This window comes from Osmerus mordax, chromosome 16, assembly GCF_038355195.1.
Source record: "Osmerus mordax isolate fOsmMor3 chromosome 16, fOsmMor3.pri, whole genome shotgun sequence".
In the NCBI taxonomy this organism is placed as follows: Eukaryota; Metazoa; Chordata; class Actinopteri; order Osmeriformes; family Osmeridae; genus Osmerus; species Osmerus mordax.
The window spans coordinates 1,837,038-1,864,328 of NC_090065.1; the positions used below are offsets into that span (position 1 = coordinate 1,837,038).

The following is a 27,291-nucleotide window of genomic DNA, read 5'->3' on the forward strand; positions in this document are numbered from 1 at the left end:
AAGTTGCATTGAACTTCTAAATAAAAACCTCAACGGTGAATGCAAAAAGTTCCTAACAGAACATAGCGGTGCCCAAAATAAAGACCTTTTATTGTTGAATAATTCCCTACCGTCTGTCGTAGATTGCAAGCCTTAGCATGACGCCATTACAGCTGCCCTAGCAAAACACTGATTTTAAATTTTTAAATTAAACTCACTAGCAAATGTACACTTTTCCGTTGAGTATTTACACAGCAGGGATCGAGCGATGCACAGTAACATCGACATCTGAAACACCCACCAGACAGGTAGGTAGTAGCTAACTGATCAGTTCACTATTACATCTGGGTCCCAGCAATATGGGTTCACATCCTTATCTGTGCTTGACTGATCATGTCTGGCAGAACCAACGGGACAGGAAACACCCAAACTCCACCCAGCCGACACGCCAGGAGGAGACAGGAAGTGTTTCAGAAGCTTAGTGACCCAGATGTGTTTATCAAAGCCTTTATCATATAGCTGGCTGGAATTAACACACCGTGCTTAAGCAGAGTGGGGAATGTAGATCATATCTATTTAAGTTAAATTCCGGAACGTGATGAACACTCCGAAGGAAGATTCCGAAATGTGATGAACACTCCAAAGGAAGATTCCGGAATGTGATGAACACTCCTTAACCAAGCGGGTCGACACAGACCAGAGATCTGGTAAACAAAGGAGGCCGTCTATAAACTCTGGTCACTTCCTGTTTAGCAGGATAGCTCTGACCTTTGACCTCCAGAGTGGAGAGAATGTGATGAACTCAAGGCACCATCATGAACTGTACACTGTGCTGAAGGTCTGGAACGACACCCATGGTCTGGACTCACTGCTGTTAAAACCACAGGACATCAGACACCAGTACAGCAGCTAGGTTGCATATGCAGTCACCTCCACAGTGACATCACTGGGCTTCTGTCTGTTGGGGGAAGGAGATGAAGGGATGAAATCATTCAGTTAAAGGAGAGGACTGACAGGAGAGAATGAAGGGCGATCAGCGATGATACTTCAAAGCTGGAGGACTTGATGGGATGTTCAGAGTGTCCAGTCAGCAACATGAGGATGTGTGTCAGTCTGGGTCTGGCTGTCTGGGTACACCCTAAGGGGCGTGTGTGTGTGTGTGTGGGGGGGGGCCTGTCTGTAAGGGCTTGTTTGTGCATGTGTTTATGTTAGGGGCTGTGTGCGCTCATGTTAGAGGTTGTGTGTGTCAGGGGTTGTGTGTGTGTCAGGGGTTGTGTGTGCGTGTTAGGGGTTGTGTGTGCGTGTTAGGGGTTGTGTGTGCGTGTTAGGGGTTGTGTGTGTTAGGGGCTGTGTGTGCGCATGTTAAAGGTTGTGTGTGTCAGGGGTTGTGTGTGTGTGTGTGTTAGGGGTTGTGTGTGTGTGTGCGTGTTAGGGGTTGTGTGTGTTAGGGGCTGTGTGTGCGCATGTTAGAGGTTGTGTGTGTTGTGTGTTAGGGGTTGTGTGTGTGTGTCAGGGGTTGTGTGTGTGTGTGTGTGTTAGGGGTTGTGTGTCCAGAGTGTGACGGTGCGGTCTGCGGAGGAGGACAGGAAGGACAGGTCATGTGGGTGCCACCGACACTGGATCACCTTGTCACCGTGCTCCCCGACCAAGGTCACAGGAAGCTGCTTAGTCAGGTCTCCTGCACACACACACACACCCACGTCAGAAAACTAGCATATAAACTGCACACTACTACACAACCTAACATAATAACCAGACATGTGTGTTTATCTGTGTGTGTATATATCTAGCTATCTATCTGGAGCAGCTGACCTGGAGGTTATATCTGGTCAGTCTAGTCTAGTATATATCTCTAGATGCAGGGTTACCCTGTAGGTTGGTCACCATGACCTTGGTGTCGTAGGAACCGGTGAGTAGGTAACGTGCCCCGGGGGAGAATCGAACCGAGCGCACGTCGCTGGTGTGGGGGCGGTAGGTCTGGACCATGCGCCCCCCTCTGATGTCATACAGCATGCAGCCGCTGTCCTCCTGCCCTGTCGCTAGGAGACGACCACTGGGGTCCACCGCTACCGAGGCAACCGGGCTGCCTGGAGACGGAGGGAGGGAGTAAGGGATGAGGAAGGATGGAAGGAGGGAGGGAGCGAGGGAGGATGGAAGGAGAGAGGGAGCGAGGGAGGATGGAAGGAGAGAGGGAGTGAGGGAGGATGGAAGGAGAGAGGGAGTGAGGAAGGATGGAAGGGAAGGAGAGAGGGAGGAAAGGAGGATGGGAAAGAGGGAGAGATGGATTAGAGATATACAGACAGAACTAGCTTGTTAATGAAAAGTGTCCATGAATCTAGTGAGTACACATCCATACCTTATAATCCTAGTAGTGTCCTGTGCTAGTATACAGTATGTACTTGTAACCTGGTAACAGGTGCTCTGCAGTGCGTACCTGAGCCATGGAAGGCAGTCCCCACCACCCGCACACAGCTGGGCACACGCAGGTCCCAGAAACGAACCGTCTTATCCTGAGAGCCCGACGCTATCATCCAGCCACCCCAGGTGTACAGAGACAGGATGTGACCTGGGGAGGAAGTAGCACACCATGAAGCATCAACATTAGCACCTCATGTCATCCACACACACTCATCAGGTAATAGAGAGAAGAGGGAGTTAGTGAATGAGTAAGAGTGTGTGTGTGTGTGTATGCAACCAGCCCACCTGTGTGTCCACTGAGTGCGTGCAGCCCCTGGCCTCTCTGACAGTCGGTGGTGTAGATGTTGCAGTCCCCCGCCCCGGCGCTCACCAGGATGGCCCCCCCGCTCTCCGGCCCCTCCAGGAAGGCCAGGTCCCTGACCGTGCCATCGTGCATGCTGAACTCTAGATCTGGACCTGGGGGGGGTGGGGGGGGAGGGAGGAGAAGGGTGAGAGAGAAAAGGAGAGAGAGAGAAGGGAGAGAGAGAAAAGGAGAGAGAGAAAAGGAGGCCGAGAGAAGGAGGGAGAGAAGGGAGAGAGAGAAGGAGGGAGAGAGAAAAGGAGAGAGAGAAGGGAGAGAGAGAAAAAGGAGAGAGAAAAGGAGGGCGAGAGAAGGAGGGAGAGAAGGAGGGAGAGAGAGAAGGAGGGAGAGAGAGACAGAAGGAGAGAGAGAAAGAAATAGGAAAGGAGAAAGATGGAGTCAAGAAGAAGATGAAAATATATAAAGGTATAGAGTGAGGCTATGTAGTGTATACGCGTGTGTGAGGACGCGGGGCGTACCGGTGGCGTTGCAGGTGTCGGCGCTGAAGGGCAGGACCTTGACGTACTTGTCGTTGGAGCCGGTGGCGAGCAGCTGGCCACAGTGGCTCCAGGCCACGCAGTAGATGGAGCCCTTGTGGTGCTTGTTCCTCTTGAAACACACCTCCGGAGACCTGGTCATACCTGAACCACTGGGGGGAGGGGGGGGGGGGATGAAAGGAGGAGAGGAAAGGAGAGATTTAAGATGGAGAGAGTGTCCAAGGTGTGTGTGTACCAGGTGCCCAGGGTGTGTGTGTGTGTGTACCAGGTGCCCAGGGTGTGTGTGTGTGTGTGTACCAGGTGCCCAGGGTGTGTGTGTGTGTGTGTGTGTACCTGGTGTCCAGGGTGTGTGTGTGTGTACCTGGTGTCCAGTGTCTCTGGGTAGGCACACACTCGTAGTGTTTTGGAGTTGGAGCCCACGGCGTACAGCCCCCCCGAGGGGTGGAAGGCCACCGCCCGCACCGCCTGCGTGTCCTCCAGGTTGTTCACACACACAAACAGGGCCTTGGGCTGGTCTCCCTGACACACACACACACACACACAATACACACAATACACACACACACACAATACACACGCACACACACGGACAGAGTCAGTGTTAGATGGCTGAGCGGTTAGGGAATCGGAATTCTAATCAGAAGGTTGCCGGTTCGATTCCTGGTCGTGCGAATTGACGTTGTGTCCTTGGGCAAGGCACTTCACCCTACTTGCCTCGGGGGGAATGTCACTGTACTTACTGTAAGTCGCTCTGGATAAGAGCGTCTGCTAAATGACTAAATGTAAATGGACAGCACACACACACACAATACACACACGGACAGATTTAGCATAATTAACGGTATAATTTGGTGTGATCTGATCTCTCCATGTATTCTGTGCCAGCAGAATGTCAGTATGACATGTCAGTATTACTCAGTCTACAGTGTAATCTCCTGGATTACACCTCACACTTCATCAGAGGGCATAATCTGGGATTCCCACGTGACATCACAGCTCCCTCAGGATTCATCCCCAAACAGAGCGAAGAATGACGGCTCTCATCTGAAACACCCTCGACTAGCAGGTGCTAGTGTGTGTGTGTGTGTGTGTAGCAGGCGTCCTCACCTCTTTACTCCGGGTTAAGGAGCCTGGAGAGTCTGGTAGTCCTCGCTGGCCACCCTTGTCTTTCTGTCCGCTGTCAACACACACACACACACACACAAATCAGTCCTTATTCATGCATGCATCCATTGCTTCAAAATCCTAATTCACATCAGAAAATAAACTCATTTAAGATTCCCCCAAACCCCCCCTGGCCACCTGCTCCCCCCCCCCTCCCCCTCCCCCTCACCTCTGGGATATGATGGGGGACTCGTCTGGGAGGGTCACCCCCCGGCCCCCCGGTCTGTGTTGCTGCGGGGTGCTGCTCCCCCCTCCCCCTCCCCCGCCCTGCTCCGGGACCAGGCTGGAGGGCTCCAGGGAGTCTCCGTTGCACTGCTGGCTTAGAGACGCCACCTCCTCCCCCAGACTCTCCATGCCCACGTTCAGCTCCTCCAGCTTCTGGATGGACCTGACACACACACACACACACACACACACACAGGTTAATACACACCAGGGAGGAGCTGAGGACACTAATGATGTGATTCAAATGGAACTGGGCCCTCTGGAGGGGAGGAGGGGGAGGGGAGGAGGTAGCAGAGGGCGTTGTGGGGCTGTGGAGGGGAGGGGTGATGTAGCAGTGTTGCAGGAGGAGGTGAGAGGCTCTTTGTCCTGCTGACAGACTGAGGTTCAGGAGAGAGAGGAGCAGCTTGATGAGGACAGAGGGAGAGAGAGACAGAGATGGAGATGGAGACCCAGAGAGAGAGACAGAGATGGAGACCCAGAGAGAGAGAGAAAGAGAGAGGAGGAGCTGTCCCAGATGGTACAGCACGCCCCAGGTGGGCTGGGCTGAGAGAGGGGGGCTGGGGTGAGGGGATCTGAATGTGTGTGGTGGGGGGAAGGGCAAAGGGCTCTAAAGGGGTCTGGGTTCTGGAGGGGGGGGGGGGCTCTGGGGACCCCTCACTGTCAGCCCCCCTCCCTCAGCCCCCCTCCCTCCTCCAGTGTCTCCAGGCTGGGCCCCCAGCTAGCTACTGCTCCGCTCACACACACACACACACACACACAAGCTGCTCAAACGATAGTGTGTGTCATGTGTGTCCCGTACTTGTTGAGGAACTTCTCGGTGAGGCTGTGCTGCATGTCGGGGGCCCTGGGGGCCCCCTGCTGGACGCCCCCCTCCAGCAGCATCTGCTGGTACAGCTCTCTCTGCTGCTGCTTGGTCTCCAGGTGCTGCTGTACACGCAGGCGCTGCCGGTAGAACTCCTCGAACCGCTCGGTCGAGTCACGCAGCTGGGGAACACACACACACTCTATGTATATGTGTGTGTGTTTATATGTATATGCATGTGTATGTACGTGTGTGTGTGTGTGTTACCTCATTACTGTCTCCAGGACCAGGTGCGGGGGCGTCCTCTCCCGGGGCCGAGGCAGGCCGCAGGTTCTGAGGTCCTGACCCCATCATCTTATCTACCGGGGTTTCTGTCCTGGAGCTGCACACACACACACACACACATTATAGATCTGTCTCTCCCTCCCCACCTCCTCTCCCCTCCATCCCCAGATGGTTCCCTCCTCCTCACCTGTCAGGAGACTCCTCGAAGATGGAGCTCTCCATCACCAGGCTCCTGCTCAGGTTCTGCCCCCCCGCCCCGGGGTACTGGAAGTTAGCGAAGGACTGGGACATGGGGGAGACGCCCCCCCTGCCCCCGGCCGCGTCACCCCCCGGACCCCTCTTCTCCGGGCCTGTGAGGCCGCAGGAGAGGCCGTCCAGCGCGGGGTTGAGGGAGCGAGACATGTAGGTGTCTGCAGACTGGGGCCGGCGCAGAGGCGAGGAGGGGTAGGGAGACAGCTTGCTGATGAGGGGGGTCAGGAGGTCAGAGTAGCCGGCCTTCAGGGGCTTGGCCAACCGGTCCACGTGGATGTTGAGCTGCTTCTGCTCGAAGGCGCAGGAGAACACGCCGGAAGACAGGTTCTGCATCCAGGACAGCAGGGACAGGTCCAGGTCGTCACAGCCGTTCCCACACAGCATGTCCACCCCCAGGAGGACCTCACCCTCCGTGATCTCCTCGCCCGTCGCCTTGCTCTGGGGGGGGGGGGGGGGGAGCGAGGAGGAACTGTTAGCACCTCAGTAGGTGTATTCCTTCATCTTTCCATCTTTTATCTGTCTGTTCATCCATCCCTTTTTTAATCTGTAATCCATCCACCATCCATCCATCCTGTTGTGAACTTTCTAACATGTCAGTTTCATATTCGGAGACACACCGAGATCCCCAGAAGGTAATCATCAGTGTCCTACCCCTGACCTCGTGACCCCTGACCCCACCTGGCAGAACTCCACGCAGCACTCGTACAGCACGCCCTTCAGCATCAGCTGGAACAGCCGGTTGCTGCTGGCCCTGAAGCCCGCCTCACTCAGCTTCCTGTCAGCCGGGATGAACTCTGCCACCATGGAGCACGCCTCCTCGAAGCACTGCACCCTGGCCGTGCTCGGGTTCCAGTCCTGGAACACAGTCACACTTAGAACCCTGGAACACAGTCACACTTGGAACCCTGGAACACAGTCACACTTGGAACCCTGGAACACAGTCACACTTGGAACCCTGGAACACTGTCACACTTAGAACCCTGGAACACTGTCACACTTAGAACCCTGGAACACTGTCACACTTAGAACCCTGGAACACTGTCACACTTAGAACCCTGGAACACTGTCACACTTAGAACCCTGTGTATTTGTGTGTGTGTGCGTGTGTGTGTGTGTGTGTGTGTGAGAGACGTGCCTTGAACTCGGCGTGGTTGGTGAGGCGGGGCAGGGTGAGGAGCAGACACAGCTTGCTGTAGTCGTCTTTACAGGGACAGAACTCCTCCAGAGCATGAAGACACTTCACAGCCTCCTGCATGGTGAACTCCAGCTGGGAGAGAGAGGATGCAGATTAGGTGGCACTTCACTGATTCTAATCATACATACTCATTTACTTAAAAGAGATCAACAATGATAATACAAGACTCAGACAGAAAGATGCATACTTCAGTAATACTGGATCCCTCCTAGCCTAAACTCAGGATCTATTTTTAACATCGATACAGAAACCTCCCTGTTGACGTGTCATCTTGCTCTCCAAGACAACGCTTCTAAATGTCAACATGACAAGACTTCCTGTTTAACGTCCAATCAGATGAGGGATTTAGGAGTCAGACATATGAGAAGGACACAATCTGAGGGTAACAGGCACAGCTGGTCAGGGAAACCATGACGCACAGACACACACACACAGACACATACACGCACAGACACACACACACACACACACACACACACACACACACAGACTTACATGCTGAGGCTCATCCTCTGCAGACATGGCGTTGTTCACACAGAGCGCTTCCAGAAACTTCTGCTTCAGAACAATGTAGCGAAACCTACAAACACAACGAACAATAACCACAACAGCCCAGAACAATAACTACAACAGCCCAGCCCAACAGAATAACCCCAAACCACAGCATCAGATCCCCCCCCTCCCCCTGTGTACATAAACATAACCACACACCTTTTCCCGTCAAACTTGTCCATGCACTCCAGAGGCTGGATGAACTGCAGCACCTCATCCCACTGGCCGTCCAACACCAACTGTCTGTCCAGAGACAACACACACACACACACTCAGCAGGGGTCCCAACACACGGGGTTATCAACACACACACACACACACCAAAGGCTCTAACACATTTGGTTATCAAGAGGACATATGCAGGTACACGTGCACACACAAACACTACACACACACACACACACTCAACAGTGCTACAGAACAAGCAGAGGCCTCAGTCTGAAGGGTTGGTGAGGCCCCCTGCTAATTGTTGACGGTCTTTGTTAGCGGTTCTCCAGCAGTAAAAGAGGGCAGACAGGAACAGGAGATGAATAGGCCCTGTGTTAACAAAGGTCCCTGTCCCACAATGCAGTTCAGACCACAGCTTCATCTGAATACTAAAGTAGTCTTGGTACAACACACAGACAGACACACAGACAGACACACAGACACACACACAGACAGACACACAGACAGACACACAGACACACAGACAGACAGACACACACACAGACACACAGACAGACACACAGACAGACACACACACAGACAGACACACACACAGACACACAGACACACAGACAGACACACACACAGACAGACACACAGACAGACACACACACAGACAGACAGACAGACAGACACACAGACACACAGACAGACACACACACAGACAGACAGACACACAGACACACAGACAGACACACACACACACACAGACAGACACACAGACAGACACACACACAGACACACACACAGACAGACACACACACAGACAGACACACACACAGACAGACACACAGACAGACACACACACAGACAGACAGACACACAGACACACAGACAGACACACACACAGACAGACAGACAGACAGACACACAGACACACAGACAGACACACACACAGACAGACAGACAGACAGACAGACAGACAGACAGACACACAGACAGACACACAGACAGACACACACACAGACAGACACACAGACAGACACACACACAGACAGACAGACACACAGACACACACACACACAGACACACACACAGACAGACACACACACAGACAGACACACACACAGACAGACACACACACAGACAGACACACAGACAGACACACACACAGACAGACAGACAGACAGACACACAGACACACAGACAGACACACACACAGACAGACAGACAGACACACAGACACACAGACAGACACACACACAGACAGACAGACACACAGACAGACACACACACAGACAGACACACACAGACAGACACACAGACAGACACACACACAGACAGACAGACAGACAGACAGACACACACACAGACAGACAGACACACAGACAGACAGACACACAGACAGACACACACACAGACAGACAGACACACAGACAGACACACACACAGACAGACACACAGACAGACACACACACAGACAGACAGACACACAGACAGACACACACACAGACAGACAGACACACAGACACACAGACAGACACACACACACACAGACAGACAGACACACAGACACACACACACAGACAGACACACACACAGACACACAGACAGACACACACACACACACACAGACAGACACACACACAGACACACAGACAGACACACACACACACACACACACACAGACACACAGACACACACACACACACAGACACACACACACACACAGACAGACACACAGACAGACACACACACACACAGACACACAGACAGACACACACACACACACACACACACACAGACACACACACAGACAGACACACACACACAGGACAGGGCAGGGAGGCCTTGCCTTACCTTCATAACATTCAAGAAAAACGTGTCGCTTTCATCAGGGAATACGTTTCATTATAAATGTCTCACACACTCTGCCCCCCAAACACACACAATTTATTAAGAAAATTATATTTAACGGCTGCATCCTCAGTTATAAAAACAAAAAGAAAATAAAGAAAATCTGTCCCACCCATATCTAAAAACAAACACACACCTCTGGCACTGATTCCAAAAGGGGTCAGATAACCGACTGAAACATAAATGTAAACAATAACAACGCCAGGCTAGCCGGGGCCTACCTGAGGAAGAGCATGTCGTCAGAGTACAGGCCGTTGATTACTCCGCTCTCCTTCTCCAGCGCCAGCATGCTGATGTGCAGCTTCCTGGAGTTCAGGAAGTCCAGGATCACCTTGATGATCTCCACCTCCTTCACGTTGATGATCTCCTCCGCTGTCATGGCGACGATGGGCTGCAAGCAAAGGATTCAACTCAGATGTCTTTGAACTGTAGAACTGTGTCTAAAGATAAACCCTCAAACAACACAACAACAACAACATTAACAAACTGTCAGTAACAGTGACTCATATGGAAATAAGGTACGGCTACATTTCAATGTGTAGCTAACAATGTTTTAAGTGTGTTCTTCATTTCAGCAAACGGCTGTTGTTTTAGGAATGTTTTTATTTAAAGCCCAGTTCATCATATTACCGTCAGGTCTGTTTTGATGTCTCTCTCTCTCTCTCTGTGTACTGCATGCTGTTCAATGAACCGTTCATGAAGACTGACCACACTAAAGTCCAATCCTGACAATCCTGTATGGCCCTACATGGACTATTCATCCATTAATCCTATTAACAAACTTTACTTTCACTGGGTACAGAACCTTTTTGTCTGGGTGTTAAATCCCTCTGTAAACAAGACATACCGAGCACCTAACTCCAGATGCAGACTTAAACACGCCAATAATGTCCCGAGAGCGATCTCATTATTCCTGCTCTGTACAAGATAATTATTAACAATCTACATTCAGGGACTGTACGATGTCTGCAGTTTATAGATAATCCAATTACACAAAACGGTGCTTTCAATTATGTAATAATAACACTCAATCAGAAGAATCAGATGGTCGACATGAGTTTCTGGTTTACCATAACGTTACGCTCTTTATAATGCATTCATTCATGCATCCACACCGGAGACAATGACTGGATATCGAACTGATCGGCATCTTTAGTTTATCAGCGTGTAATCTATCTATGAGATACAAATATTGTAGCTCGGTAGCTGTACTATGTCTGGGTGGGGTTCAGATTCAACACGCAGCTAGCTGCTAACAAGACAGCTAATAAACACAAGCTTTCGAGTATCCACAACATAAGAGGATTAGCCACTAGCTGGCTAGTTAGATAACGGGCAAGTAGGCTACATTTGCAAGCGAGATTATGCACATCTTTAAAAAAAATTGAGTTCTAGATAACATAGCGACTAGCGTGATGAAGTCTGTCACGTCTAGAGAACCGACCCAAATAGTCATGACAGATTGAACACAAGGAATTGGCTTTTCAGGCCAGGCATGGGAGACATGCATCATCCGCTAGCTGGCTAGCGGGCGGGGTGGGTGGGAGATCCAGAAAGGGTTCCCTTTCCACGCAATTGCTTGCTATTACAAACGAACAAAAAAAAATTGCTCACCTGTCTAAAAATGCATGAGCTGAATATATGCTGCTCAAATATGCCTCTGTGGTGTTGACAGACGCTGTCACGACGTTGCCGTTGGGCTTTGTCAATATCCACTATACTCCACCTTGCTTGTCTTGTCGCGGCTTGCTCGATCTTTCCGCTGCTACCCAGCCCCTGGTTGTCAAGCAAGCGGACTGCCTCGTTCTACCAATCACAGCTGAGATGTCAGTTTTGCCCCAGGGCAAAGTAAAAGGTCGCGTTCATTTAGGCTACTTTAAAACCACCCTTCTCATTTTAGCTCCTCTCCTTTTTGTAGAATTCTCAAATCTGATCTAAATCGTAACAGGATTAGGAATTTCAACAATTCTACCTCATGCATCTTTCCAGCAGTATTTTTCCTCTTCAATCCCCCTATTTTCGACACTTTTTCTTCAAGTAAGTAAATTAGATAGATTAGAACTTTATTAGATATGCCGAGCTACTTCAATCAATCCTGCCTGAGGATTGAGGACTGTTTTAATTTGTAACTATCTGTAGGCGTACTAACTTAAATATATTTGTATAAACTTTTATTTCCCCTATAGTGTTAATTTTGGTTAATTTAATTTATATTGATACATGTATACTCTTAATTAAACTTTTTTTTTTCTCTGTGTATCTTGTAAATTCCATTGTGTTTGACATTGTTGAAATTGTAAAAAAAAAAAAACATCTGGTGTCCGTGAAAAGGAATGCCCTGAATGTAAAAAATACAGTGTGCTACGAGTTGGTTTTGTGGTTATGTGATGCTGATTTACGACAATTGAATTACCAATTAATATCATGCCTGCGACAAGCAATAGGCCTTGGTTGTCTTGGACCTACAACGCAATCTGATGTGCCTCTCGCATGAATAGAATGAATGGAATCTAATCAGACGCGCACGAATGCCGATTGTTTAAAATTAAACAAAAAAAACACGGGTCCGCGAATCGAGAGTGAATTTCTCAAATCATGGTAAGATTCTGTTTCCATTAAATTGTGATGGGGTTTTAAAGTTTCAACTAAAGCCACACACTTTTGCACCGTTTCTGTAATTCAGGAGTCAAAATACCGGAGTGAACCCGGTATGAAAAAGACGAAATGGACAGTTGATGACTGCAAATTTGCCTGCAGCAGAGTCCATACTGCATACAGGCCCAGCTGCATGACAAAAGTTCAGACAATTGTAAGTGTTGACATCAAAAAGTTATGACAATGGACATATAACTGTCTGCTACACTATAAAGATTATAGGCCTATCCTCAATGTTGACGAAACGGCAACAAACGTCCAATGCAAAAAATGTCTATACTGTTTTTTTTAGCACATATCTCCTGAACCTGAATCTAAGGCTGAGGGCTGGACCACGAGGAAGCGATTGCCAGATAAAGTAAATTATCCGTTTTAACGTCCACGGCCACAGGCAAAATTCACGTGTATAAAAAAACTTGTAATCTTGTGACATAACACTGTGAAACTAGCCTAAGTGTCACCTTCTGTCTCAGTACCACACATCCAGACCCGAGGCGGAGATGACCCCGGTTGTCCCCATCCACCTGACACAGTCTGGGTCCAGCAACTCATCAGACGGAGACGATGATAATGGCGATGGTGAAGATGTCAGGAAAGCGCACAGCAAGTGGCGGAGGGAAAGAGAGTCTGGCAGCGGGGAGCAGGGGGGTAATGTCGATATCAACATCGGTAGGGTCCAGGAGGAGTTTCTAAATCGGATTCACAATCTTCGGAATAACCTGATAGACATGAAGGTGACGCCTGTTTCAGTGAGTGTGAAAACGTCTTTGGAAGCACGAAACCATCAACAGGATCACATTAGTATTTTATTACAGGATTACCTATACCTGGGGCTCTCACAATAGTTTTCTGTATAAACATGTAAATACAGGGTAATTTAGGCCCATAACCTGTTGATGCTCTACAGTCGTTCTTGTTGACATCATTGGCCTGCACTTTCACAGGAAGAATCTTACTCGTTTGTAACGGAGTACTAGTCTATGGTTGGTTTGTTGATGAGACGGTTTAATGAGTGGTGTTAAATAATGAATGATTCACGTGTGTACGTTTATGTTTAAATCACTCAAAGGATGACCAGCCTGGAGATGGAAACTGATGTTGGATCATCAAAGTGAAATAAATCATGGACCATTAAGTCGACAACGGCTCCACATCTAATTCACATACAATATGTTTTGTAAGAAATAAATAATCTTTATTTCATTTAACTTGCTCGTTGAAATAAATTGATAACATTTGTCTTAATGCGTGTATGAAAACATTTGACGCAGTTCCTTTAAAAAAAGTTGACCGTTAACTTTTCGGATTTCACAATGCGCGAATGAAATGTCCTAACGGGGGATCCGTAGTCGGCGATTAACACCGAGGAAAAATGTTGATGTTGACAAAGTTGGCTAGAAGGACTCTGACTTAAAGATAAACAAGACATCATTTTAGGTGGTGAGTAGTTGTAATTTTAAAACGGTTGAGGTTAGAACGCAATTTATTATGTTCATCGTAAATGTCACCCGCTGGAATTCAACACTCCCAAGTATAGCTCGAGAGCTGTCTAAAAATATTCCCAGTACTACTAAATTGGCCAGGGCAACTGCACTCGAGTACGTGAAGCGGAGAGAGTACACTAAGGACAGACTAGAACGCTTAGAAGGCTTAGTAAGCGTTATACAGAACCTCAGTCGTTATCTACGAGTATATATTACGCTACTTTTTGCTAGATTGCTGCATCACTGTTGGCACATCCAAGGAATTGATTGTTGCAGTTCGTAGCTAGTCAGAAATCTACGTCGCATTAATTGACCGTCGTGTGGGCGTTTGTACTGTGTGGTAAATGTATCAAAGGTAAGCCAGTGAAAGCAGATGCAAGCTGTGAACTTCGATCACAGTAGCTAGTTAGCTAACTGTTCTGTTGCACCTGGCAAGCTAGTAGTGGTTGTGGCTAACTCGAGATCGACACTACAGCACGCGCAACTCAACCGAGTACATTTAAGGCTATTCTTAACGCAGACTAGTTAGCGAACTGATGATGCGTCTCTGCTGTTGTACTTCTCCCTGCTTAATCAGAAATAGCAAGAGTTCATCACGTCACACTCAAAGCATTAAATGAATGCTTCTCTGTTGTGTAATGGCCTGATAATGAAGGTGTATATCCGCCTTTCTCAACCCTGGTCCAGGGAAACATCTAAAACATGCAGGGCAGGGGTCTGTATGAAATTATCAACCTAGTCTGAGGTTAAAGTTAATGTCATCATATTTTGCGAGTCTGCTTCAGAATATTGGTGATCGAGAGATTCCAAATGCCAAGACCCATCTCGAATGAGACAGCCCAGATCTCGTCAGATCGCCTGTGGGGAAAGTTCTTATTTCCTCCACAAAATAATCACCCTTTACCCTGACCTTGCAGTTGTGGTTCCTGTCAGCTTGGAGTGGCCCAGGTTGGACACTAGAGTGAGGCATCATGGGTAACACCAGCGACCGTATGTCCGGCGATCGCCATGGCTCCAAGGCCCATCGCTCAGACAGTGGAGGCAGCCACAAGGACCACGAGCCCAGCAAGCTGGTGGACAGCACCGACGACCCTAACATCTTCAACACACACGGGCCAGAGTCTAAGGTTGGTAGACCCGGGGCTGTCCACCCCAGCCTGTCCACCCCAGGCTGTGCCCTCTGACCTGCCCTCTGACCTGCCCTCTGACCTGCCCTCAGACGCTGGGAGAGAAGGAGTTCACCCCGGACCTGGACGACCTGGTGAAGACCAGCCCGCAGGCTCGGCCCACGGTGATCCGCTGGGCCGGGGGGGGAAAGGAGGTCTACATTGCAGGGTCCTTCAACAGCTGGAACACCAAAATCCCCCTCAACAAGAGGTACAGGCCGGTGAGCCTCGAGCTCAGGGGCCTTCAACCCTGGTCCTCTGGAACCCCCTGTCCTGCATGTTCTAGATGTTTCCCTGCTCCAACACACCTGATTCTGCTGTCTGTTTGTCTGTAGCCATAACGACTTTGTGGCGATCCTGGACCTCCCAGAGGGAGAGCACCAGTACAAGTTCTTTGTGGACGGCCAGTGGATCCACGACCCCTCAGAGGTGAGCCCTGCCACCGCTCACGAGGGCCCAGCGTCCTGGAAACATCCTGGGGAGGATCAGCCGAGTCGCAGGCAGGAAACATGGTGCTGGTGTTTTAGAACTACAGACTTTATGAACCTTCTTCTCTCTCTTCCCTTCTCTCTTTCTCGCACGCTCCCTGTACCTTTCTCCCCCCACTCTCTCCCTCTCCACCCCCCCTCTCTCCCTCTCCATCCCTCCCCCCCTTTCCACCCCCCCCTCTCTCCCTCTCCACCCCCCCCTCTCTCCCTCTCCACCCCCCCCTCTCCCTCTCCATCCCTCCCCCCCTATCCCTCTCCATCCATCCCTCCCCCCCTATCCCTCTCCATCCCTCCCCCCCTCTCTCCCTCTCCATCCCTCCCCCCCTCTCTCCACCCCCCCGTCTCTCCCTCTCCATCCCTCCCCCCTCTCTCCCTCTCCATCCCTCCCCCCTCTCCCTTTCCATCCCTCCCCCCCTCTCCCTCTCCATCCCTCCCCCCTCTCTCCCTCTCCACCCCGCCCTCTCCCTCTCCATCCCTCCCCCCCTCTCCATCCCTCCCCCCCTCTCCATCCCTCCCCCCCCTCTCTCCCTCTTCATCCCTCCCCCCCTCTCTCTCCCTTTCCATCCCTCCCTCCCCTCTCTCCCTTTCCATCCCTCCCTCCCCTCTCTCCCTCTCCATCCCCCCCCCTCTCTCCCTCTCCATCCCCCCCCCTCTCTCCCTCTCCATCCCCCCCTCTCCCTCTCCACCCCCCGCCCCTCTCCTTCTCTCCAGCCCGTGGTGACCAGTCAGCTTGGAACCATAAACAACCTGATCCAGGTGAAGAAGTCTGACTTTGAGGTGTTTGATGCTCTGCAAGTGGACTCTCTGGAATGTTCCGAAACAGGTAGGGCCTAGGATGTTGGCACTGATGAATCACCAGCAGAACGGGACTTGCAATCATGATTGTTTATGGTTGATGGTCTAGACCTGCTGGCGGGTGGTGAAACGTGTGTGTGTGTGTGCGTGCGTGCCTCAGATCTCTCCAGCTCCCCTCCAGGTCTGTACGGACAGGAACAGTACATGTTCAAACCTGAGGAGCGCTTCAAGGCCCCGCCCATCCTCCCCCCGCACCTGCTGCAGGTCATCCTCAACAAGGACACCAACATATCGGTCAGTCTCTATTAATTCCTCCTTCTCTATCGCTCTGACTCTCTATACCCCTCTCGCCCCCCTCCCTCTCCCTCTCTCTCCCTCTCTCTCTCTGGGTGTTGTGTAACATGTCTCCTGTTCTCTGTGTCTCCAGTGTGATCCTGCTCTTCTGCCTGAACCAAACCATGTGATGCTCAACCACCTATATGCTCTCTCTATCAAGGTAGGCACACACACACACACACACACACACACACAATCACACTCTCTCTTTGGTCACGTCTCCTTTCTCTCTCTGACTCTCTCCTCCCTCCCTGTCTCTCTACCTTCCTTCCCCTCTCTCTCTCTCTCTCTCTCTCTCTCCTCCAGGATGGAGTGATGGTTCTCAGTGCGACTCACAGATACAAGAAGAAATACGTCACGTCACTGCTTTACAAGCCCATCTAAACCACGCACTGACCCGTAACACACACACACTGCCTGCGTGTGCGCTGTACTGTGCTTTACAGTACAGCACGCTCCTGCTCCCATGGTTACAGTTGTCATGTCTAGCTGAGGTTCATTTGAAATTCTTTAAATTGTATTTGTGGATTTTAATAATAACCAATATGGGAACAATATCCCATAATGCCTAGCCCCCCTCTCCCAGCCCCCCTCTCCAGCCCCCCTCTCCAGCCCCCCTCTCCCAGCCCCCCTCTCCAGCCCCCCTCTCCCAGCCCCCCTCTCCCAGCCCCCCTCTCCCAGCCCCCCTCTCCACCTTCCGAAAGCAACCCAAGCTCTTAACTAAGCAGAAGTAACTGCCCCCAAACTGCTGCAGCTCTCTGCTGGACCAGGTCACCTGCATGTTTGTGTTTCTATTTCTTTAGGTTTGTTGATTGACTGAATAGGAATGTATCCCGTCTGCTAGCCTGTGTGTCTGTATGTATACCGGGGCTTGAACACTTGAAGAATTGTTGCACAAGTGTTTGACTGTGACGGTTTCACTAGTGTGGTCACATGTGTGTTCACATCCAAAACTTGTATTTATTCAGCTAAATCAAAGGGCCTGTTACTGTTGATTCGCATTAGCATTTAAATAAGTGATGCATATTATGTTAAATTCTGTGTCTGTATTTTAATCACGCATGTATTTACCATAGGAAATGTCATTCTGTGCAGTGACAGTCCAGTTCTAGGCCTCACTGTGTGGTTGGTGTAGATCTATACAGTGCTCCACTCAATAAGACGCCTTCATACCAAAGGATGTGAGGAGGAAACGTAAAACTGCAAACACTTCATGTAGCTTAACAGATGAGCGCGAGGAAAGACTCGCGAACGGAAGCAATATTCCTGCTGAGGGCAATCAAGTAATTTTTATGTTGCTTTAGTTGGCTATGCGAAAATTACAAAAAGAAACTTGAATTTTAAAACTAACACTGTTTTGTAAAAAAGCTTTGCAGTATTACTGTGTACTGTAAGTATGCCAATGAAGAGCGGTTGTTTCACTTGGATGCAAATAAAAAAAATAAAACAAGAGACGATTATGAATCGTTTGTGTGACATCATTAGTTAGTGTTAATTGAGATGTCCACATAATGATAGCAAATAGAAGAAAAACCATCCTAAAAAGCGCTCATTCTTCTGTGTTTGCTTTGTCATATTCATAAAAAATGCACATGTGAAACACATTTTGAAGATTTTTATTTCATAGTTTTGAACCCCAAAAGCCGTTGTTGGTTATACCGTGCCAACACAACACACACGTATTGGCCATCAATCGTCTGACACGTGCTCCACACTGGAACCCTGCATCGGCATTCTAGTTCAGTCTTAACTCTTCATCATCATCCTACAGAATCTCATAAAACAAGCTGCACTTTATCACATCTGCATTCTGCCTCTGATACTATATACAAATACACGCCAGGACTAACTATACACAGTTTCATATTACTGTGGCTCCAAGCAAACACTTTTTAAAAAGGCGTTGTTTACGCTCAGGGTAACTCCGTCTGACCCAATCTCAAGCACGATCCGGATAATCAATGGATTCAGCTTCTGCTTTGGTACCACGATACTTTTCCTTGAAATTATTTTCAATTATCGCATAGAAAATAACTAAACCGTATTGGATTTTAGAGGATTTATAATCAAATGTTTGGCCATTTCCACGAGGAATTTTTAACTGAATAGAGCGCAAACAAGACCTTGCTGGCAACTATCGCCATAGTAAAGGCTATCGAAGTGAACAGCAAGCACGAGTGACTTCAAGGCCATTTCTACCGGGCAAACCTCAGGGGCTACCCCCTAAGTGAAGTTTAAAGGCAAGCGAAGCAGCAATATTTGAGTTTATAAGTGGGCATAACAATTAAATTATGTGCTCGTCTGTGTCACTCCTAATTTAAAGGCATGTATTTTTGAATTCGTGACAGATGAGACCTAATTTAAAAACTGGCTTCAGCATTCACAACACAATGGATGATAACATATAGCAGAAACATATGCACTCAAATAAGCGAAAGAAATATCTTAATACAATGATGTTTGACATCAAAATAATGGAGATATGTAATGCATAGCTATTGCACAGCTACCCAGGTATTCAACTTTGCATACAGCAAAGGTTTGAAAATATGATTATCCGCACACACACAAAAAAACACAATACAGTCAAATGCGTGTAGCCTAATATACAGCATAAAAGTGGCGTTTTATACAGTACGGGACAGTCATCACACCAGGGGCTAAGAATACCTTGTGACATCATCACTAATCGCCAATTCTTGAACGTTGGTCCCACCAGTAGCCTGCCAAAGTTTGTAACAACTAGTTTACGTTTCCAATAACGTTTATTGCCAATACCATGGGGAAATAAACCCCCGAAAACCAAACGAAATACTTTTCAGAATTTACTCACCATTGAATCTCCTTACATTTTAGAATGTGGAATTCAGATCCATATTTTTGGTCCGATGATCATCAAAATCTGCTCATTAAGAGCAAACGTCTAACATAAACTGAACTGTCTAACGGTTACCGTCTATGGTCCTACTGGCTTTAGGCCAGCAGCCAATTACACGTCGCCATCACGATGTCACAGATGGTCTCGGTTGCCAGGGTGACGGTGACAGCGAAGCCCCGTCACCACCAGGCGGGTCATTTGCATGGATAGCGCAAAACGGGCGAAACGAGAAGAGTTCAAAGTTAAAACTTTGGCAAGTATTGGTGATCCCTTGTTCCGCGAATTAAAAAGACAAACTTTTAAATCGTCCTTTTGATCAGTCTTCTCATGCATCAACACTGCAGAAAAAAGCAACTACATTTCGTTTCAGTCAGTAGTACTAGATTAAAGAGTAGGCTAGCATAATATTGCACTGACGGTCTTTTAGCCTTGTAAGTAAATAATTCAGTTCCAGTGTCTCGGGCGAAAAACAAAAGCTGGTGCACTATGATCATTCCATAAAACGAGGTCATGACCTCATTATTGCACATGCTCAACGGACCACTCCTATTAGGAAGTGTGAAAACGTGTGTTCGGACCAGTTCCATTTCAACCCCCTGCACCCCTTACCTAGCTCCTGATCCCAGACCCTTCAATGCCTGAATAAACTGGACAGGTGAAAACAAAATGGTGGCAACTCCATCCAACCAATCAGAGGGCTAGATGGAGCCATGAGCCCTTGGGTTCCACCAATCCAGTCCTCTCAGAACAAGGGGCCCAAATAAATAAGGAACCGGGAGAGGAGGGGCCAGGGACAGAAATGGAACAGGCCCAAGGTTCTGCTAGCCAGTGCTGAGAGACGGTTCTCCACAAGCTGTCTCCATGAGAACCACAAGGAACAGGCAGGAGTTCGTCCTCACACATTCCTCCACTGTCTGCTGAGACTCTGGATGTCTCTGTGTTTGCATTGGACTCGCAAAACAAAAGGTCTTTGTTTGAGATGTGCCACAAGGAGTAAAACTTGCATTTCTGTGGCAGTCAAAGTTCAACAGGGTTTTTACTTTTCTCCCCAAGAGATTGATCATATGTGTGTGTGTGTGTGTGTGTGTGTGTGTAGGGGGGGGGGGGGGAGGAGGGGTTACAGGTGCAGTATGAAATACGTGTCTGTTTGACTACAATTCCTTTCACAGGCCGTGAGTTGACATGCATGAACACTTAAACCTTCCTCTCAGGCTGTCTGGCTGTGGGTAGAGGCTCCTCTTACAAGCTGATCCAGGGTCAGGCTCTGCTGCCCGCTCCCATCCACAGCACCAGGCTGGGCATGATGACAGCTGGCCTCAGACCAGCACGTAGGAACAACCTTTACCTTCTCCATCTGCTCCAGCCTGGAGGACACACATCGCTATGACCACCAGAGACACGTTACCGACGCAACCCTCATCTGTTTGCTCAGCGATCGCCATGGGGATGGGAATACGCTGTACCAATCACAGACACCAAAGCTGCAGCTGGGGGAGGGGAGGGGGGGAGAGAGGTGAGGGAGTGAGGGAGATTTGATGGTACTTGTAAGGGGTAAGGTTCAGGGCCTGTATTGCCAGCAGGAGAGAGATGGGGAGAAGTAGGAAGACAGAGTGAGGTTGCGGAGAGTCAGGAGGAGGTGGGGGAGAGGAGGTGGGGGGGGCAGGTAAGGCAACAGATGTGTATCTGTAAAGGGGGGGCAGGAAGTTTAAGGATTGGCAGTGGGTAGAGTAGGTAAGGCAGGTTTGTGTGGGGGGGGGGGGGGGTTCGTGTAGGGTAAAAGAGTGTGGAGTCTTGGCTGTCTTGGTACAGAGTTCAAAGTTCAGAGGTCGTATTGTTGAGGCTGGTTCTCTTAACAGGTCACGGCCTCGAGCAGGCATTGGCTACCGCGCTTCCTCCCCGTCGCCACGGCAACCTCAGGGGCGTCGCCAAGCTTCAGGAAACCCCAATGAGTAGGCCGCTCCCGAGAAGCACTTCCTGGTTCCTCAACTGAGAGAGGGCGAGAGGAGAAGAGGAGTCATCCACTGTTTCTTTGTTGTTACTTGGTACGCCCACACGGTAGTAGAGGTGAAAGCACGGCCAAAAAGTGTAGTGAGATGAAAATGGACACATGATCACACTGCAAACCATAGCAATTCAGGGCTACGCATTCTTCTCCTGCTCAAAAATACCCCCCCCCCCCCCCCCCCACACACACACACACACACACACACACACACACACACACACCTGCTGTTTGTTTGTGTCGCTGGGGTGAAATGTGTGGTGTGTGGTGTGTGTTCATGACATGATGCAGTCAACTGCAAGGCCGTTGAATGACAGGGCTGTTTCCAGGCTGACAGACTGTTTTCTGAACCCTATCCTAGAGGTATATGCTTGCGAGGCCGCTGGAATGACGGCACACACACACACACACAGAGAATGGAAACTAGGCCGTAGGCATGCTAAGTGTGTGAGGCCTCCAGTGGTAGGAACAGTCCAGGGCCCTTGTGGCCTCACTGTTGTCCTGGTATTCTAACATGGTGTGAGGGGTTTTTCTAGGTAAACACAGTTATATTTGGACTCCATGGCGATAGTGACTAGGCGGATGGTGAAGCAGTGATGTCACAGCACTGTCCCAAACAGGCAGAACCCCATCCCTGGTAGAACCCCAGCCCTGGTAGAACCCCATCCCTGGTAGAACCCCTAGCCCTGGCAGAACCCCAGCCCTGGTAGAACCTGCCCCTGGGTAAAACCCCATCCCGGGTAGAACCTGCCCCTGGTTCTGGTTCCGGGCTCCGAACTTCTCCACTATCCCAAACCCCAAAGAGGATAGGTGAATAGTGTCGGACATCTACCCAGTGTCGAGAAATTATTGAAACATCCCTGCCAATAAGTACCAGCAGAGCAGTTGGTCTGCATATATGGGGTGTCAAGAGCCAGGGGTTAGGGGTCAGAACCAGGACCAGGGACCAGGGCCCAGGACCAGGGCCAGAACCAGGGCACAGGACCAGGGCCCAGGACCAGGAGGCCCAGGGACCAGGGACCAGGACCAGGGACCAGGGACCAGGGCCCAGGACCAGGGCCAGAACCAGGGCACAGGTCCAGGGCCCAGGACTAGGGCCCAGGACCAGGGACCAGGGACCAGGACCAGGGCCCAGGACCAGGGGCCAGGACTAGGGGTCAGAACCAGGACCAGGACCAGGGCCAGGGCCCAGGACCAGGACCCAGGACCAGGGGTCAGAACCAGTGGCCAGGACACGGCTGACTGTTACCAGTATAGGGGGAGGAGGAGGAGCTGAGAGAGGAGAGCCTGAGCTCGTTCTTCTGGGGAAGGAAGAGGAGAGAAGAGAGGAGGACGGTTGTTGAGAAGGAGGAGGAAAAGGAGGAGGAGAGGGGGAGAGAGGAGAGAGGGGTGGAGAGGCATAAAACACAGGATGACAGGAGCAGGTGAGACAGACAGGTAGACAGACAGACAGGCTTGGTGTCCATAGAGACAACAACGATGTACTAACACTATGAGTCGGAGAAACAGTGACCTTGCAACACACAGATAAGTCTACAGGTATCTACAGATGTCTATAGAAGTCTACAGATATCTACAGATGTCTATAGAAGTCTACAGATTATCTACAGATGTCTACAGATGTCTATAGAGGTCTATAGAAGTCTACAGATGTGTACAGAGGTCTAGCATGGGAGAGACTGCCCACACGGTACCTCCAGGTTGGTCCTGGCTTTCTTCAGCACATCACGAGTCCGAGACACTGGAATAACAAAGAAAAAACAAGCGTGATTATTATACACACAAAAATACACACACAATAATCTAACAGATCCCCCACACACACACACACACACAGACACAGGCACAGACACAGGAACAGACTCACGCAGGTACGTACGCTGGTTGACGATGAAGTGCTCCATGCTTCTCCTTGGTTCTGCTGGTGCTCCTCAGTCTCATCACGGTCTCCTGCAGAACCTCCTCCTTCTCCGCCATGCGCAGCGTCAGAGACACCAGCTCCTCCTGCAGGCCTCTCTCCTGCTCTCTACACATACACACACACGCACATACACACACACAAAACATGCACAGACGGCACACACGGACACACACACACAACATTCACATTAGTATTGATACAGAGTTTTATAAGGTTGTTTTTATGAGGTAGACCTTTCAGAACAAGGCCAAGGCCAAACCCCTATCCCCCCCCCCAGCCCAGCCCCCCCATCCCTAGCCCCAGCCTCCTCCCCAGCCTCCTCCCCAGCCTCCCACCTTCTTCAGGATGTGGAGGGAGCGCTCTGAGCTGGGCAGGGCAGCCCTCCAGAACATTCTGAGCAGAGAAACCGACTCCTCCAGGATCTGCCTCAGGGTCCTAGTGTCCGACAGCAGACTCCTCACACACACGTAGTCCAGGGCCTGCCACACACACACACACTGACATGAGACTGCATGTTGACTGACAGTGCTATTGAAGACTAAAACCGTGATAAAAACATCCAGGTATCGTTGTGTCATACTTAAAGCAAAGTTGACCCCTTTCAAACAGAGTTTTTTTTAAACAATTCTAAATGAAACCCCCCCCCTTCGGCCTCGCCCCCTCCTCACCTGCTCCTGGCCGCTCTCCACCAGTGATTGGCTGAGAGCCGTCTCCATGCGCTGCACCAGGCTCCTCCCCCTCCAGGACCTGCTGCTGCAGGGAGCTGAAGTCGTCCACGTGGCCGACCGCGTGGCGCCCGTTAGGGTTGGAGAACGAGCCGTCAGGCGCCTCCCCCTCCAGGTCAGAGTGGGGGTCCAGAGGGTCTGGAGGAGGGAGGGGGGAGGGAGGGAGGGGGGGGGAGGAGGAGGGAGGGAGGGAGGGGGGGGGGGGGAGGGAGGGAGGGGAAGAAGAGTAAGTTTCTGACTGATACATTTAGCTTCATGATATTAGCATGGTTGACAATTCACTGTTAGGTTACCGTGCACATTAAAAAAACACTAATTAGTAACACCATCGAAACACCACACATCTTAGTCGGCAGACTACCAGCATGCTAGCCTGTGACTGCAGATTAAGAGGTTGCCGGTTCAAATCCCTCCTGTGCTATACGTCGCTTTGGATAAAGTATGACAGTGACATCAGAGCTGAGTCAGACCGTTGACGGTGCAGTGGCTGTCTTCCAGGTCAGGGTAGGGGCCAGTGTAGGGGGGGGGCACCGTAGGGGGGGCCACCGAAGGGGGGGGCCACGTAGGGAGACCCGCAGGTAAACAGCCCTATGTCCCTGACCGGGGGCGAGGGGGCCGGGTCTGTGGAACACACACACGTGCAAAGGCAGCACACATCACACCAGGCTGCCACCCCCATCCTCTCACCCTGGGTGGTAGGGCTTGAGGCAGGGGGGTTAGGGGCAAGAGGGTTAGGGTATTTAGGGTTAGGGTATTTAGGGTTAGGGTAGCTAGGGTTAAGATTATATTAAACTGGGTTTAGATGACATTCATTGTGACCCAAACAAGCTCCTTCCCTCCTCGTCCCTACCATGCAGCAGTTGTCTCCTGTAGAAGCCGTCTCTCTGGGGGCTGGCGGTGAGGGTGGGGAGGGAGGGGGTCCGGGGCGACCCTCCCCCTCCTCCTCCCAGTCTCTGCTCCAGCTGCTTGTGGAGCTCCAGCTGTTTGAGGGCGCTGTTCTCCTGCAGACTGTTCTGCAGCTGGGCTCTCAGGTTCCTCACCTCCCCCAGCAAATCCCCCAGCTCTGCCCCGCCCAGCTGGCCCTCACTCAGGTAGCCTGCCACACACACACACACACCATCAGGAGTGGTGATTGACTGTAACATGTGTGTGTGTGTGTCTGTGATTGAGAGCGAGTGTGTGTGGATCTGGACTGACCTTTGCCCTTGGCACACACACGGTCGTACACCTGCAGCTCACTCTGCAGGGAGAGCAGCAGCTCTCTGTTCTCCCCCAGCTGCTGCTGGAGCAGAGATACCTCCTGCTGAAGCCTGCACACACACACAGGAACACACACACACAGGAACACACACACACAGGAACACACACACACAGGAACACACACACACAGGAACACACACACACAGGAACACACATGCACAGGAACACACACACATTGCTTGTCAAGTGGTGTTCTGTTGGGACACTGCTGAAAATAAACTTCTCCCCTTCTCTCCCCTTCTCTCCCCTTCTCTCCCCTCCCCTCACCTGTGGTTTCTCTCCTGGCAGGCCTGTCTGTCCAGCCGCAGGGTGTGGATGTGCTGGCTCTGCTCCTGGCTGTGGGCCTGCAGCCTCCGCAGCTCCTCCTGCCACTGGCCCGCCTCCAGCTCCGCCTGCTTCAGACGGGCGTGGCCCGCCAGCACCGCCTCCCGCAAACGCCCCGCCTCCTCACACGCTTCTGGGGGGAGAGGGGGGGGGGGATGGGGAGAAAGGAAGGAGCGGAGAAGGAGGGAGAAGGGAGAGGAAGGGTAGAATGGGAGAAGAGAGGAAAGATGGTAGAGAAAAAGGGAAGAGTGACAGCAAAGGGATATGAGAGGACGGAATGGAGGGAGGGAGGGGGAGAGGGTTGGAGGGAGGGAGGGAGGGAGAAAGGAACAAGATAAGGAAGGAAAAAGAGGCATTGTTTACTGTAAAAACTAATAAACGTTTCTAATCTTGTGCGTCCTGTAGTGGTGAGAGCTGCAGTACCTGCGCTGGCCTGCAGGCGCCCCTGTAGAGCCAGGTTCTCTTCCTTCAGCAGCCGCACCTCGTTAGACAGCTGGCTGACGGAGTCCAGACCCTGGATGTAGATGTTGGTGGGAGCGCCTGGAGAGGGAGGGAGAGGGGGAGGGGGGAGGGAGAGGGGGAGGGAGGGGGAGGGAGAGGGGGAGGGGGAGGGGGGAGGGAGATATACTGGTGGATATTTGTGTGGGTGTGTGAGCAAGTGTGTGTGTGTGTCTCTCTCTGTGTGTGTCTCTCTCTCTCTGTGTGTGTCTCTCTCTCTCTCTCTCTCTCTCTCTCTCTCTCTCTCTCTCTCTCTCTCTCTCTCTGTGTGTCTCTCTCTCTCTCTCTCTGTGTGTGTGTGTGTCTCTCTCTCTCTGTGTGTGTGTGTTACCTCCGTCTCGTCCTGTGCCAGCCAGTCTCTCCTCCAGCTGCAGACGGAGCCTCTCGTTGGTCCTGATCGACTCCTCCAGACGCTGCCGCAGACACCGCGCCTCCCGCAGGTGCTCCTCCATCAGCTCCACCCCTGAGGGCCGCCCACAGGCACGGGCAGGAGTCAAAACAAGGGCACTCCACAGGGTTCATTTTGCATCATTGGTTTGGTTGAGATGTTATTTATGAAAATGTGGGTGTGTGCAAGACATGTGTCTATGTGTTACTGTGTGTGTGTGTGTTTATGACGTCGTATTTCACCTGTGTGGTTACTTCCCGAGTGGTATCCTGACTCAGAGAAGCTTTTGATTGGCTGCAGCATGTTCTCCATATCCCACAATGCACCACCAGTGGCCAAGCCGGCGTGGGGCTTCAAGGAGCCATACCCCAGCTGGTACTGCTGAACTGCATGATGGGAAACAGGGCTGTAGTGGGAGGGGTCGGGGTGCGTGGGGGCCGAAAGCGTCGACAAGGTCTTGACGTGAGGCGAAGCAAAGCCTGTAACCATGGGAACAGGAAGCACAAAGTCAAACCAGGAAGTGGAGGACAGAGCGTCTGAACGATTATTCATCTATGCTCTGTTTCCAGACACTGAGCTGCTTTCCCCTCCCCTCCTC

At 50.8% G+C, this 27,291-nt stretch overlaps 3 protein-coding genes across 4 annotated transcripts in view; 1 reads left to right on the plus strand and 2 right to left on the minus strand.

The window, feature by feature from the left end:
* Positions 1-1,223: 1,223 nt before the first annotated feature.
* Positions 1,224-11,508, minus strand: wdr47a (WD repeat domain 47a). Its single transcript, XM_067253223.1, has 17 exons — positions 11,388-11,508; positions 9,995-10,164; positions 7,869-7,952; positions 7,653-7,737; positions 7,098-7,229; positions 6,641-6,817; positions 5,898-6,400; positions 5,693-5,807; positions 5,423-5,607; positions 4,568-4,786; positions 4,342-4,411; positions 3,596-3,753; positions 3,217-3,386; positions 2,683-2,853; positions 2,414-2,545; positions 1,848-2,066; positions 1,224-1,657 (listed from the first exon to the last, which is right to left on the minus strand). Exons 2-17 carry the CDS (start codon positions 10,150-10,152, stop codon positions 1,515-1,517), a joined length of 2,721 nt encoding a protein of 906 aa, XP_067109324.1. The 5' UTR covers positions 10,153-10,164; positions 11,388-11,508; the 3' UTR covers positions 1,224-1,514.
* A 2,276-nt stretch (positions 11,509-13,784) lies between these two features.
* Positions 13,785-18,155, plus strand: prkab2 (protein kinase, AMP-activated, beta 2 non-catalytic subunit). Of its 2 annotated transcripts, none has more exons than XM_067253226.1 (8): positions 13,785-13,865; positions 14,830-15,039; positions 15,132-15,289; positions 15,414-15,507; positions 16,278-16,389; positions 16,522-16,655; positions 16,789-16,857; positions 17,004-18,155. In XM_067253226.1, exons 2-8 carry the CDS (start codon positions 14,884-14,886, stop codon positions 17,079-17,081), a joined length of 801 nt encoding a protein of 266 aa, XP_067109327.1. In that variant the 5' UTR covers positions 13,785-13,865; positions 14,830-14,883; the 3' UTR covers positions 17,082-18,155. The 2 variants fall into 2 exon arrangements, with proteins under 2 accessions (XP_067109327.1, XP_067109326.1); XM_067253225.1 differs by having other exon boundaries at positions 13,789-13,868.
* Positions 18,156-18,297: 142 nt separating this feature from the next.
* Positions 18,298-27,291, minus strand: part of LOC136959025 (myomegalin-like) — a 28,351-nt gene continuing 19,357 nt past the window's right edge. Inside the window, 14 exon segments of the mRNA XM_067253222.1 lie at positions 18,298-21,561; positions 22,827-22,878; positions 23,272-23,318; positions 23,457-23,484; positions 23,486-23,596; positions 23,834-23,977; positions 24,167-24,229; positions 24,231-24,361; positions 25,074-25,319; positions 25,421-25,533; positions 25,751-25,940; positions 26,231-26,347; positions 26,637-26,768; positions 26,936-27,172. Coding sequence (XP_067109323.1) covers positions 21,425-21,561; positions 22,827-22,878; positions 23,272-23,318; positions 23,457-23,484; positions 23,486-23,596; positions 23,834-23,977; positions 24,167-24,229; positions 24,231-24,361; positions 25,074-25,319; positions 25,421-25,533; positions 25,751-25,940; positions 26,231-26,347; positions 26,637-26,768; positions 26,936-27,172 — 1,748 coding nt within the window. The 3' untranslated portion in view covers positions 18,298-21,424.

Excerpts from the sequence above, each read along its gene's own strand:
- wdr47a (XM_067253223.1), bottom strand. The coding sequence starts at position 10,152 with ATGACAGCGGAGGAGATCATCAACGTGAAGGAGGTGGAGATCATCAAG. Across the intron at positions 2,854-3,216 it reads CGACACCTGCAACGCCACCG|GTCCAGATCTAGAGTTCAGC; the intron begins GTACGCCCCGCG and ends CACCCCCCCCAG. Across the intron at positions 2,546-2,682 it reads CGCACTCAGTGGACACACAG|GTCACATCCTGTCTCTGTAC; the intron begins GTGGGCTGGTTG and ends CTTCCTCCCCAG.
- prkab2 (XM_067253226.1), top strand. The coding sequence starts at position 14,884 with ATGGGTAACACCAGCGACCGTATGTCCGGCGATCGCCATGGCTCCAAG. Across the intron at positions 15,290-15,413 it reads AAAATCCCCCTCAACAAGAG|CCATAACGACTTTGTGGCGA; the intron begins GTACAGGCCGGT and ends GTTTGTCTGTAG. Across the intron at positions 16,858-17,003 it reads TATATGCTCTCTCTATCAAG|GATGGAGTGATGGTTCTCAG; the intron begins GTAGGCACACAC and ends TCTCTCCTCCAG.